General features: G+C 47.0%; 1 protein-coding gene across 3 annotated transcripts; it reads right to left on the bottom strand.

Annotated features, from left to right (window-relative positions):
- Window positions 1–3,269: 3,269 nt before the first annotated feature.
- Window positions 3,270–12,514, bottom strand: LOC135366029 (phospholipid scramblase 1-like). Of its 3 annotated transcripts, none has more exons than XM_064598682.1 (7): window positions 12,353–12,514; window positions 9,782–9,905; window positions 9,628–9,705; window positions 6,104–6,243; window positions 4,937–5,104; window positions 4,720–4,878; window positions 3,270–3,468 (listed from the first exon to the last, which is right to left on the bottom strand). In XM_064598682.1, exons 2-7 carry the CDS (start codon window positions 9,789–9,791, stop codon window positions 3,421–3,423), a joined length of 603 nt encoding a protein of 200 aa, XP_064454752.1. In that variant the 5' UTR covers window positions 9,792–9,905; window positions 12,353–12,514; the 3' UTR covers window positions 3,270–3,420. The 3 variants fall into 3 exon arrangements, with proteins under 3 accessions (XP_064454752.1, XP_064454750.1, XP_064454751.1); XM_064598680.1 differs by having other exon boundaries at window positions 9,782–9,874; XM_064598681.1 differs by having other exon boundaries at window positions 6,104–6,186; window positions 9,782–9,874.
- Between the last annotated feature and the right edge of the window lie 763 nt (window positions 12,515–13,277).

The following is a 13,277-nucleotide window of genomic DNA, read 5'->3' as shown; positions in this document are numbered from 1 at the left end:
ACAACCCTAATTAAGTTTACGTTCTGTCTCACGACGTGGTCAGCTCGGCTGGCATTGCAATCTTTAACAGTACCTCTTGGGTTCTGCGAAACAGCAATACGACAAAGCACATCACAAGTGGCGCGGTAAGGCTACACCTACACACTCATTTGTTTCCTCACCTTAGCCTTCGTACCGCAGTAACTGAAACAGTGCGAAGGAGAAGGAGCAGAGCTCTTGAGAAAATCACTCCAGTATCTTTCAGTCTCGTCTGCCCGCACAAGACCTGTCCTGCGAACACAGACAAAGGAACGAAGTCTCGGGCGCAGAGGAGGACGCACGATCGTCTCCTCTCAGCTTGCGACAACCTGACCCAAACCGACTCAGTGATCCTCCAGACTTCATGCCAGTCCTGCCAAACAGCAATTCTGTCACGAACTTTGTTTGTCACCTTCAAACTCCACACTATTCTGGCTGTCATTACCTCGCTAATCCGCGCCGACTTTAGAGGCGCACGGTGGAGTCTGGTGCGAATGAAAGTGCAGCAGAGCGTGTTAGAGCTCCCCCCTGTGGGAGACGACTGATCAGACCAGGGCGATAGGCAAAACTGGTAGTTTATTTCTGAGCGCGACGAGATCCCGTGTAGTTGTGTTCGCTACATATCGCCGCTACATATCGCTACTGGATATAGCCGCTACACCCCCTCTTACAAGCTTCCCTGGATTTGCCCCTGCGAACAGCACTGGATGCACTTCGCTGCACTGGGCATGCATCCTTATGAGCTATCCTCTGCTATCCCCTACACATCCCTGTCGCACGGGAACGTTTGAATTCCTTTACACAACGGGACACCTAACGGAAAGGTGTTGCGTGACGTGTCACATGACAAAGCAGAATGTCCTTTTACGAAGCGGTCCTTTAGGGAAGATGAGATCGGCGATTTCCTTTTCATTTGTAAAGGCGTATGGCATAGCCTCGAAGTAAGGGACATACGACGACAATGTACTGTCGAAGTATCCCAGGGATATCCATCGGACGTATGAATCCGTTGGGACATTACTCGTACATCCGATGGACATCCGAGGGATATCCATCGGACGTATGAATCCGTTAGCACATTACTCGTACATCTAGAGGGTAGTCGGTGTTGTTGCGGTGTATGCAGATGGAGCTCGAGTATTGAGGCATCCAGTGCCGTGTATGCCAAAGGGAGTCTGGCCATTAGGAGGAGCCTAAAAAAGGGGCTCGACCTATCAATCAAATTGAGCGTTTTTCATTGGCTGCTGTTTTCTATGCGGGCCGCCATGACACCAAAATTTTCCCGAAAATGGCGGCGTAGCTTGGAACGGCGAAGCGAGGATTTCATGACAATTTTTTTTCACAAATTACGTCAATTTTATTCCGTAAGTGTACATTCTGTTGCAATTATCTTGCAAATCACCTTTAAATTACGCTCCAGTGTCGATGTTTACCTGAAAATAATATGTTTCGTCGTCCTTGTTAGGCCTAGTAACGACAGCGATCACAGGCAAATAGCGAGAAAAACGCTACAAATGGCCAAAAATTTTCATTTTATGACATACTTTTATTCATATACACACCTTTGCCCGTTCTTGGTTCAGTCTTGTTATGTTTCATAGTTAAAATACGTATAATACCGGCAGTCTGTTCCAACTAGCGGTTCTGCCGGCCAATCAGTTCTGCTAGCAAGCACTTCTGCTTCTGCTACTTCTGCTATTCTGCGTCTTCCCGGCGTGCCCCTCACCATCCAGATGGCGCCGTTAAAAGTGGACGCAAAATCCATTATGTTGCTAGGTCGTCAGGGAATATCCTATTCAATCTAATCCAATCCAGTTTCCCGAAAATGTCGGCACCCAGTTAATACAGGTAATATATAGCTTGGATAGCCTGGGTTTAATAGCGAACTGTATTTTGGCTCGTGATTGGCCAGAGAGCTCAAAAAGTGGGTGGAGCTCCAAGTATAGGCATGTTCCATTAATGGCCAGACTCCCTTTGGCATACACGGCACTGGAGGCATCCTAGTCCTTTGTAGCTATAAACGTTCCCTAAAGGGAAGGAGTTCAAACGCGCCCTTGTGTCAGGGATATAAAAGACACTGCTGGTTTGGCTATACTTTCGGGCTGTGGTGGCGCCGAAATTTGGACAATGGCAGCTTGGCTATTTCCTGGATACTTTCGTGGATATTTCTTCGCTGTGCACCTAAATTCCATCCTGCACTATATAATGCCAAAGTACTCACAGTGCGTTTATTCCAGTTTGCTTTGACGATCGATCGATCTCTCAGTCCGTACGATGTCCTTCGGTTGCTTTATTTCTGTGCTAATGTTTTAGCAGTCATTAGAGTGTCCTTCATTCGATATATGGTGCCTTCACACTACTGGCTGCAGAATTGGCTGCATACCAAGTAAATTTGCTATTTTTGGCTACTTTCCCATGGCGCGTTGCCAACTTTTCAGGATTTTGACCTGGCAACCCTGACGACCTTGAACAGAGGTAAGAGAAGCCGCACCGAAGGAACCGCAACTTCTCAGACGCAGTACTTTAACATGAAGAGATACAATAAAAGATGGCATCGAAAACATTCGACGATTGAGCATACCGTTTATAACGTGATTTTCAGAGCCGCATCAACGACGACTCCGAATCACACCGGCGCCGCGATTGGTTGGTACTAGGGATGCGCCAAACTCAAACGGCGAATCGAATCTTTCGAATCCACCAACCGCGTTTGTTTCTTTTTAAAATTGTCATCTGCGGAGTCTGGCGAAAGCCCGACTGGCTTGCGGATGTTTTTTGTTTGTTTGTTTACGTTGCTTTGGACTGAGGTCTTTAGAAGTAGCACATTGCTTTTGTTTTTTGCTTTTGTTTCTTAGTTTTACGGAAAAAATTCAGACTCGAGAACTTATGTGTAAGGGTTATGTTTTCTTCAGTTTTTATATTCTGCTTCAAAATATTTTTCAGTAGTAGCTTTTCCCCCTGGCTTTTTAAACTTTTTTTAAAGTTGTACCCGCCGTTGTACCCGCTTAGCGGGCCTTTGACGTACATACAATAAATAAATAAATAAATAAATCAAATAAAGGATTCCAAAGATTCGGTTTAATTCGCAGAGCCTTCCATGGATTCGGATTCAGAAAATTCTGGATTCTTCCCGTCTCCAGTTCGTATACGACATCTTCACGTTTTACGAACGGTCCGCTAAAACTGCCTTTTTTCCCCTCGAAATTTCTGGAAAACGTACGGAAGTGCAACGGAAGTAATACGAGCACATATTTCGATAGTTCATAGTTCATAGTTTTAATATCGAATAGTAATAGTACGTCATTGACAGTGGTAACTGCTTTCAGAATACATTTTCTATGTGTGTGATGTGTTGAGAGAAATGCAAATAGCGAATTTCGTGATGCGCTGTTGAACGTGAAGTCATCGGATGGGTTTCGGCACCTTCCCGGTTTCGAAGTACACGAAGTCCTGAAAGAGAGAGAGAGAGAGAAAAAACGCAAATGCTGAAAACGTCAGTTTGTCGGCCTTTTCTCTCTTTTGGGTAAGCACAGCCCATACCGGACCAAGGTGGTTGTCCTCACACACTCAACTAAAAAATATCTGAAATAGGGTACAAATACCCTTCGGAAAAGCACCGGGTACTAAACAAACTCAGAAAAAGCGAATTAAGCACGCCGTTAAATCGCGACATGACACTGCACGAAGCCAGCGGTCATTCGGCCCTGCGTCTTTTTAGGACAATTAACGCAAAATGCAAAGTGTCCAAGACAGGCTTACGCTTTCCATTTTCGGCCAATCAGGAGGGACAGCGACGTTATGTTATTCGTAGTGGCCTTCGACTAGGAGCGTGTTGTGTCGGTGTACTTCAGTAGGGTAAAGTACCACCATTAGTTTAATAATTGGATTACTAATTCCTTAGTGGGTAGTGAAGTTCCTGGGATCGTCAGAGTCTGCAATGTGGGGTCAGAAGTCAGAGGTCTACTGCCGTCCCACCCACGATGTCACAGACTACACGAACATTCCCATTCTCTGCTCCGCAATGGCAGTCTGCCGGCTGCCCTGATGAGGAGGCAGAAAGCGACTTTGGAGATGCAATACTGCCAGAGGGATTGCAGATTGCGCCCATTTTGACGTCATACTTACCAAAATTAGTTAAAAAGGACCATGAAGAAATTCTCGAAACCTCTGTAAACGCATGTGATGCATTCCTGGCCGCTATTACAGTCATCATGCCGAGTATGAACCGGGCACTGGTTAAACCACGGCCAAAAAATGCGACTGCTGCGGCAGTCGCATCGATCGTTGCCGGCGCGACGGAGAAACCAGACGTGACGTCAGAAGCAGGTGACCACTCCCGCTGGCGGACTGACTCGGTGTAACCTTGGAGTGAGCAAATGATGCGGGTGACGTCAGGCCAGTCGTAGGGGGCGTGTCGGGCGATCGCTCGACGCTTTTTTTTCCGCGTGAGCCATTCTCCACCGATATTTTTATTAAAATATCTTCATGGTCCCTTTAATGTAATGATAGTTCCCATGGAGGAAACGTTTTTGTGAAAAATACAGTGTGACATTAAATTGCAACGACATCAATTAGATGCTGAGGAGACGAGATTTAGCCCGTAATGGCCCTTTAATGTTTATTGGACGTTCACAGAACAGATAACGTACCATATCTAATCTGAAAACGATGTTATTGCAAGACTATACGAAACAGACTTACGATAAGCATCGCACATGCGATCAAAACCGCCTTTAGGTGGACGTCCAGATCCAAAGGAAAACTGACGCCAAATATCTCAGGATCGGTAAAGGACTCCTTCACAAAACCCTCCCAACGTTTGCAGATGATGCCGATCTCTAGGCCTCCCAGCGTGAGAACCTGCGTTTGCGAATCGACTACGTTTAAGAAACTTTTACGAGTGTAAAAACCTTCTGACCTGGAATGTAAAGTTCCTGCCCATGACTCCCGCGGGACAGAACGGCCCTACCACTCCGAGTACTGCTCGTCCAGTGGAGTCATAGATGGAAAAACAAGGAGTGCAAACGGTCCAGTCCTGAGCCACGAAACCGATCCTGGTCCCTGGAGGTGCCTCAACCTCGATCCGCTAGATTGGACGTAAAAGAATACGGAAGCACATCATATACTTGTGTCAGTTGGTTTGCATCGCTGTTTCAGTGCGGCACTGAAACACTCACTTCGTGGCTGTTCCGCACTATATGCTAGGGCAGTTCCCCTGTATTCACACGCGCGATATTCCCCACAATGCCACAGCGCAAGATGCGAAAAACGTCATAGCTTTCTGCTGTCACGTGATCGCGAGCGCTTAGCGTCGCGTCTTCACGTACACTGCTAACCGTGGGGAATGTCCCGTAACACAGTCCCAATACATTCCCTAGCAGACGGCAGGAAAAGACGCGGACGGTATCATCTGCTAAGAGTCGTCTGCTTGCGACACAGCCACAATATATTCCGTGGGAGACGACAGGAAAAGACGCGGACGGTATCATCTGCTAAGAGTCGTCTGCTTGCGACACAGCCACAATATATTCCGTAGTAGACGGCAGGAAAAGACGCAGACAGTATCATCTGCTAAGAGTCGTCTGCTTGCGACACAGCCACAATATATTCCGTAGCAGACGGCAGGAAAAGACGCGGACAGTATCATCTGCTAAGAGTCGTCTGCTTGCGACACAGTCACAATATATTCCGTAGCAGACGGCAGGAAAAGACGCAGACAGTATCATCTGCTAAGTGTCGTCTGCTTGCGACACAGTCACAATATATTCCGTAGCAGACGGCAGGAAAAGACGCAGACAGTATCATCTGCTAAGAGTCGTCTGCTTGCGACACAGTCACAATATATTCCGTAGCAGACGGCAGGAAAAGACGCAGACAGTATCATCTGCTAAGAGTCGTCTGCTTGCGACACAGCCACAATATATTCCGTGGGAGACGACAGGAAAAGACGCGGACGGTGTCACCTGCCAAGTGCGCAGTACGTCACTCCGGATATTCCGGCACCGTGTGAACGCGTTGTCGTTGGGGGAGGCGATCGCCCCCTCCCGCTGGACTAGCCACTAGTTCTGTCGTTAGTGATGCCTACCTGAAGACAGGACATGAAACAGCAGAACTGACAGCGCATAGGTCGAAGCAACCGCATGACTTCGTCGCCTTTGTAGTCGACGACTTGCATGAGAAACTGTCGATTACGACCCCATACCGCACGACTACAATAGCCGCTGTCTGTAAGAGAAGAACATAAACGGGATGTGCAGGGCGGTCGCCGGCGATATGAGGAGCAGCAATCTCGTCATTCATCGCCGGCTGCATCATAAGGATAAGTCACGGGTATGTGGTCCCTAATGTGTTACGCGTTTATTTTAAATGCATGCCAATGTGCGTTAAAGGGACTATAGAATTCTCGGAGCACCGCCACGTAAAACGTTTGCGGAAAACGATCTTTTCACATTAAAGTGCGCTTCAAAAGACCCTCGGTACACAAAACACAGCTCAGTCTGCTGCTTTCCCGTAGATATTGTGAGAACCGACGAGTCTAGCAAATAATTCACGCTGCTCTTACCTCTTTAGTGGATAAGGTGCATAATTGCATAATAAACCTAAGTACAGAGAATGTGTATCAACTTGATTCATACTGTAAGCGTTGAAACTTCAGCGTAATCCCCATTATATCCAGTGGATTGCATTCATTGTAATTTTGTATATATATTTCGTAATTATCTTTCTTCTGTTTTCATTGTTTCAGTAAGCGTGCACTGTTATCCAGGCCTTCAGCGGCTGCACACGGGGATTGAAATTGAAATTAAATGGAATCCTATACTTAAAAATAAAAGGAGTCTGCACACGCAGAAGCTTGCACCTGTGCATCCTTATTGCAGCTAGTTTTGTGTTACCGCATCGCTAATGCATAGAAATGAAAAGCTGATATCCAAAATGGGCAGAATCATATATCGGTTAAGTTGCGACGGGTGCCTAACAGGCGGCGGCAGTGCCCGGAAGAGCAAAGAGCTTCATGATGAAAGATGGAAGTCACTGAAAAGGTCAGCCTCAGAACATCAGTTCTCTCAAGAGCTTCATATTCGCCCGAAAGGGCCCGAAATTATGCAACGAAAAACGAGGTTTTGTGGCGAAATGACTGAAGCTACATGAATAACAGAGTCACATTTTGCAGCTACTTTCACTAAAAGTAGTAACTATAGTTGCAGGCACATTTTACTTGCTCACACAGTTCCTGTCAGAAGCACGACCAACTCTATAATACACGACCATAACACTCGACCGTTCGCCTATGGGACTTCCGTCCACGGCCCGAGGAGCGGAAGTGCCGTATTTGCGCGCGGTACACGAAATTGACAGCCGGATAGCTGATCCAAAGAGCGCATTGGTGCATTGCTCCGCGCAAGATATATATGAACCGAAACCAATAAACCTCTACCCGAGAAACGTCATCATGACATGAGAGAACTGATGTTCTGAGGCTGTTAGCTTAGCTCAATTGGTAGAGCCCTGGACCGGCAATCCAGAAGATGTGGGTTCGACTACTACAGCTGGCTAACCTTTTCAGTGACTTTCATCTTTCGTCATCATGACGTTGCTAGACAGACTGAAACCGAAACAGATCGGAAAGGGACAGCTTGGTTCCACGAATGGGCATTAGTTCGCTGCCTCCTATTGAAAGAAAACTAGGACCGAAGGTCTCGTCCCTTTCAAAGACCATCGTAATCCCCCTCAAGACCGTGGCTTTCTGGGAAGTCCTTGTTCGCCACTAGCTTTGAACGTAGTTCAACTCTACCAAATTGGTAGCGCTGTCGAACACTATGACGTCATTTGTTTACAAACAGGTAGAGGTCTATTAATTACTCGGAAAAATCGAAGTGTCGATGCGGTTTCTCTCTTGGAATATTTTTCGCTGAAGGTCTCGATGTGTAACACAGAGGTTCTGTAAGCGTGCGAAGTAAAAGCTAAAAGTTAGCATGTTTACTTAATTAGTGAGCGTATGCAAATGAGCCGCACACTACTCAGTTCATGGCCGATGTCCCAAGGATCTCCACCATAAAAGAAATTTCTTCGATGGCGCCACCTGTTCACGAATTATCCAGCCGGGGTATTTCGGTGGGACACCCGGTATACTATGTACGTAATACTATACATCTACATCTATCTACATCTATGCATCTAGGTTGAGGTAAAAGGATTATCAAACGGCCACGAAGTTTTACAGAAGTTGCAAAAAAAAAAGGCGCGGAAACAGACTTTAGGGAAGTTACAAACACTAGTTTATTACATAGGGAGACGTTAAAAAGTAAAATCGGCAAGGGGTCGACGTTGCGACAGTGGCACTGTCTTCGTCAGGAGAACAATGTCCTGATCATTTTAACCATAGTAACCATTTTACTTTTTAGCGTCTCCCTATGTAATAAACTAGTGTTTGTAACTTCCCTAAATCTGTTTCCGCGTCTTTTTTTTGCAACATCTATACATCTATATACATTTATATACATTTACTCATTGAACGATGCGACAGCACCAGAGGACACGTGTTTCGCCGTGTTTGCGGCTCGTCGGCCCTGGGTAGCTGCGCATCGTTCGGGATTGGCAAACCAGGGGTCAGGGGCATTGAGGAGTGCTCGGTCACCCTCCCAGGCGTATATCGCTCGCTGAGTGACCCCTGGTTTGCCAATCCCGAACGATGCGCAGCTACCCAGGGCCGACGAGCCGCAAACACGGCGAAACACGTGTCCTCTGGTGCTGTCGCATCGTTCAATGAGTATCTGTTTCTCTACGTGCAGCCATAGAAGCCATCTTAACTGTAAGTTTGAATTTCAAACACGTCTAGCATCATTTACCTTTTTTTTTAATGGCTTTTCCCTCCTCTTTATAATTCACTGGCTTGCACTGTGGCATTGAGGAGTGCTCGGTCACCCTCCCAGGCGTATATCGCTCGCTGAGTGACCCCTGGTTTGCCAATCCCGAACGATGCGCAGCTACCCAGGGCCGACGAGCCGCAAACACGGCGAAACACGTGTCCTCTGGTGCTGTCGCATCGTTCAATGAGTATCTGTTTCTCTACGTGCAGCCATAGAAGCCATCTTAACTGTAAGTTTGAATTTCAAACACGTCTAGCATCATTTACCTTTTTTTTTAATGGCTTTTCCCTCCTCTTTATAATTCACTGGCTTGCACTGTGGCATTGAGGAGTGCTCGGTCACCCTCCCAGGCGTATATCGCTCGCTGAGTGACCCCTGGTTTGCCAATCCCGAACGATGCGCAGCTACCCAGGGCCGACGAGCCGCAAACACGGCGAAACACGTGTCCTCTGGTGCTGTCGCATCGTTCAATGAGTATCTGTTTCTCTACGTGCAGCCATAGAAGCCATCTTAACTGTAAGTTTGAATTTCAAACACGTCTAGCATCATTTACCTTTTTTTTTAATGGCTTTTCCCTCCCATTTATATACATTTATATACATCTACAATATATGCCATTTTATATTTATTCCATCAGTTCAAACCAATTTCGGACATAAGATCGGACAACATTTCGGACAACGGGCTGTTAATGATTTGTTTTTAATGCTACCGTCAAAATAGTAAATTGAGAGATACTGACCTTCGGCCATGAGGTAGACAGGTTGAGCCCTCGCGTTCATCGCTATGTATTTGTTGTGCCTTTCAAAGGCCGTGAACCCTAATTCACGCATGGAAACAAAATTGCATTCGTGTTGAATGTGATTGTCATACACGCATGGACACATGTGTCTCACCTTCGATCATCGCCGGGTGTTGCTGTATGGCCACTTGATCAATGAGCGTTAAGTATTCTAGTCCTGGTGGACAGTGGGGCAGTGGTCCATGTCCTTTACAATACAGAGATGCCACAGGAAGGTTCTAGTTTAAAAATCGGTAGAAGGAAAACACTAGAGTCACTAAATAGGGGCAGAGGGTATCGCATTCGTTTTCCGCGCCGGAGCCGCCTTTCGATGTCCCCGATTGGCCCCCGATCGCGTCACGTGGTTTCTCCTTACAAGAAAGCGCCGTTTCATGGTGAGTCCCCTCCATCCAGACTTGTGCCCGTTACTCGAAAAAAGTAATTGATTACCGTTACCAATTACAGGACTTCAAATGTAATTGAGTAACGAGTAGAAAAGTAACGCGTTACTCCTGTCGTTACTCTGCATTCACGCAAATTATACCCGTCTTTGTGTGCCTCAGCAAAAAAAAAAAAAAAAAAAAAAAAGTTCAACAGTGGAACAGCTGAAATAACCCAAAAATATGTACGTCTACTGTAATTATCGCCCGGGAAGACGACAAGACGTTGACCCGATTGTGGAATATCATGCGGTGAACTTCCCCATGACTCACTAAACCCCCAAAGCTACCACCAGGGGAACCACAACACTGGTGTAGGAAGAGATCAGGGAGAGAGACTCTGAAATTCCAGAACAAAGGCTGATGGCACGAAGATCTTGACTTGGGGCAGAACATCTAAAAGATGAGTTAGTCTCTGCCGGGAAAGTAATCAATTACTCAGTAATCGATTACTCAGAAAAGTAATTGATTACTCGAAAAATTACTTTGACTTTAAAGTAACTGATTACTCGAAAAATTACTCAAAAAAGTAATTGATTACAAGTAACGCAATTACTAGTAACGCGTTACGCACAAGTCTGCCTCCATCCGAAACCGGTTTCGTGGGTTGCGAACTGGCTCGACTGCGCGCTATGAACATTTTATTCATAACGGCTTATGCGCATGCGCATGACCTTGAGGCGCCGGAGAGGGTTATCTCCGTCTTCATTAGATGGCGCAGTATGGGGACGACAGGAGTGGGGACCAGTGGGGAGACCGCACGAACGGCGCGAGCTCGTCGGTCCCGCTCCGAGCGGGTTTTGGTCCTTTCTGCCACCCACGTGGATTTGTTTTGAGGCGCTCCGAGCATGGTTCGCCCAGAGCCGTTTATAGAGAGAGTTTGGCCATTAGGAGGAGCCTAACTTGAAGCGCGTCATGCGACGTCAGGCTAGCCCACCTCCCTCGCCGTGCTCTATTGTTGTCCCGTTGTCGGCCGGTCGCCGACGTCATATTGATGCTGATCGTTGTTTACGATGCAAGGAGGGAAGACACGTGCGTACATTGTCCTTCGAAAGCCCTCCGTCCTTGAACTCTTTCAGTTTGGCAACAAACCCCCCCCTTATCAGAGGCGGCTGTGGGTCATGAGCCGGATATTCCTGTAGATTGCATTCATTGCGACAACAAAGCTGACGGACAGCATCAATATGGCGCGCATCAGATGGCTGATAAGCGGATTCTGCTTGGATTCGGTCTTTTTGGGCGGCGCAACGATGACTCTGACGTCAAAATAGGCTCCACCCACGAGGCGGCAAAAGATTAGAGAATGGCCAAACTCTCCTTATAAATGGCTCTGGGTTCGCCGGAGCGCCGCTAGGATGCGACGCGTTTGTGTAAAAAGGTCTCTTTTCGGCGGAGAAGGCGGAGATTGGCGTCCCGTTGCTAGGCGACGCAGCCGCGTCGGACCTACCCAAGATGGCGGGCTCGCTCAAGGCGTGGCTCAGTGTCGCTACTCTGCCCTCTATATAGTGACTCTAGACAACACCACGATGGCAACGAAAGCAGTATTCACATACACACCATAAAAATTTCATGGGGTGGGGTAACTCCTGGAGTATAGCGCGCGAGGTTTCGGGCTTAGAATTTACTATGGTGACTTTTACCTCGACTATTTTTACTTCATTGAATAAGACTACTTAGTTAATAATTTCGATTTAAATGAAATACATTAACCTAACTCTACACAGAACCGCAACTCCAAAGCCTTACATAAAGCCACGTAAGCGAAAAGGAAGGCAACTTCGAACTTTTAAAGAAACGTACATATGACGTCAAAACGAAGCTTCACCGCATAACACGGCGAAATGGGCGTACGCCCCACGTCCTCAGCAAATCGGAAGACAGAGCCAATATCACTCGGAGTGCAGGTTCGCCTTTAGTGAGTTATGCTTAGAAGTAGTAGTGCAGGGTACCTTACTTTCGGAGCAAGGATGCATTTTTTTCTACTATTCCAATCTACTCCCAATCACATATATCTAATAATATCTAATCCCAATCACAAGGAGGCGTAGGTTGCTGTCTAACCAGAAGTACAGAACGATCATCTGCGCACCCTGCACCGTTCTGCGATTTCAGAACGGCACGTACGCCTCTCTGCGATAATTAATGTTGCCACAAAAGTGCCGCAAAAAGGCGTACGCCCGCATTCTCAAAAAAAAAAAAAAAAGGGGGGGGGAAGAATGGCACAATAGCTCTTACAAGTAGCTTACCTCCTTCGGGCATATTATTCGGCCAGCTTATTTAGATACGACTTCTCGAACAGGAGACAGTGCGGAAGAATCTCCTCCTCCTTCTTCTTCCTCTACCACTAAGTACAGTGGCTACTTCTTCTTCTTCTGCCAATGAGATAATGGCTTCTCCTTCACGGAAGAGTCTCGAGGCAGATCTTCCTTTTCTTCCTGAGCGAACCTGACGCGCCACGCGGCTTGCCCGCGACATCATCGTCGACGCCTATTCACGGAACTGGCGTTCACTTCCAAAACAACTGTGGCACTGTTCCCTGTGAAGTTGGCCCAGGACGCAAAATTCCCCGTCCCCTGCTATAGTGGTGACGTTGCCAGTCTAGACGTGGACGACCACGGCAAGCAGTTCCGCCGCCAGCGCCCCCACCAACTCTGGCCTAAAGGAGTATGGCTCCATCTATCCATAGTGAAGAAAAGTAATGTCTATACAGCTAAGCTAAGGTAATGGTATTTGCATTTCCGCGAAGACCACTTGAAATATCAACGTTGAAAACGTCGTTGGATGGTAATCTCAATGACAGAGGAGACTTATGCAATCCGTGATTGATTGATTTTATTGTTGTTTGGGTGCCCGGCCAATGACTTCATAGGTGGGTAAAAAGGTAAGCGAACTTGTGGCATAGCTCCGTAACATAAAATTCGGCGGTAAACTCTACAACAGAAATAATAGGCAATTGGAGACAGAAACGGAACAGCTTTCTTCTCTGATTGGTGGAAAGGGAAGGTGTACTCGCATTCGCGACGACGCTTACGCAGTTATATATTACTGGTTACAGAGGGGGCGTATGCCCCACGCTTTCCATCGGGACAATTACCTGCTGCCGCTACAACGGATGGCGCCACGGTAGGGGACGACGTGCATGAGCACGAGACTGAGACGCGGCATTCGGCC

Source organism: Ornithodoros turicata, chromosome 8 (genome assembly GCF_037126465.1).
Source record: "Ornithodoros turicata isolate Travis chromosome 8, ASM3712646v1, whole genome shotgun sequence".
Taxonomy (NCBI): Eukaryota; Metazoa; Arthropoda; class Arachnida; order Ixodida; family Argasidae; genus Ornithodoros; species Ornithodoros turicata.
Note: the sequence above shows the minus strand (reverse complement) of the source record. Positions and strands in the feature narration are given on the sequence as shown.

Excerpts from the sequence above, each read along its gene's own strand:
- LOC135366029 (XM_064598680.1), bottom strand. Across the intron at positions 9,706-9,781 it reads ACACCCGGCGATGATCGAAG|GGTTCACGGCCTTTGAAAGG; the intron begins GTGAGACACATG and ends TGCGTGAATTAG. Across the intron at positions 5,105-6,103 it reads GTTTCATGTCCTGTCTTCAG|CGGATCGAGGTTGAGGCACC; the intron begins GTAGGCATCACT and ends CGTCCAATCTAG.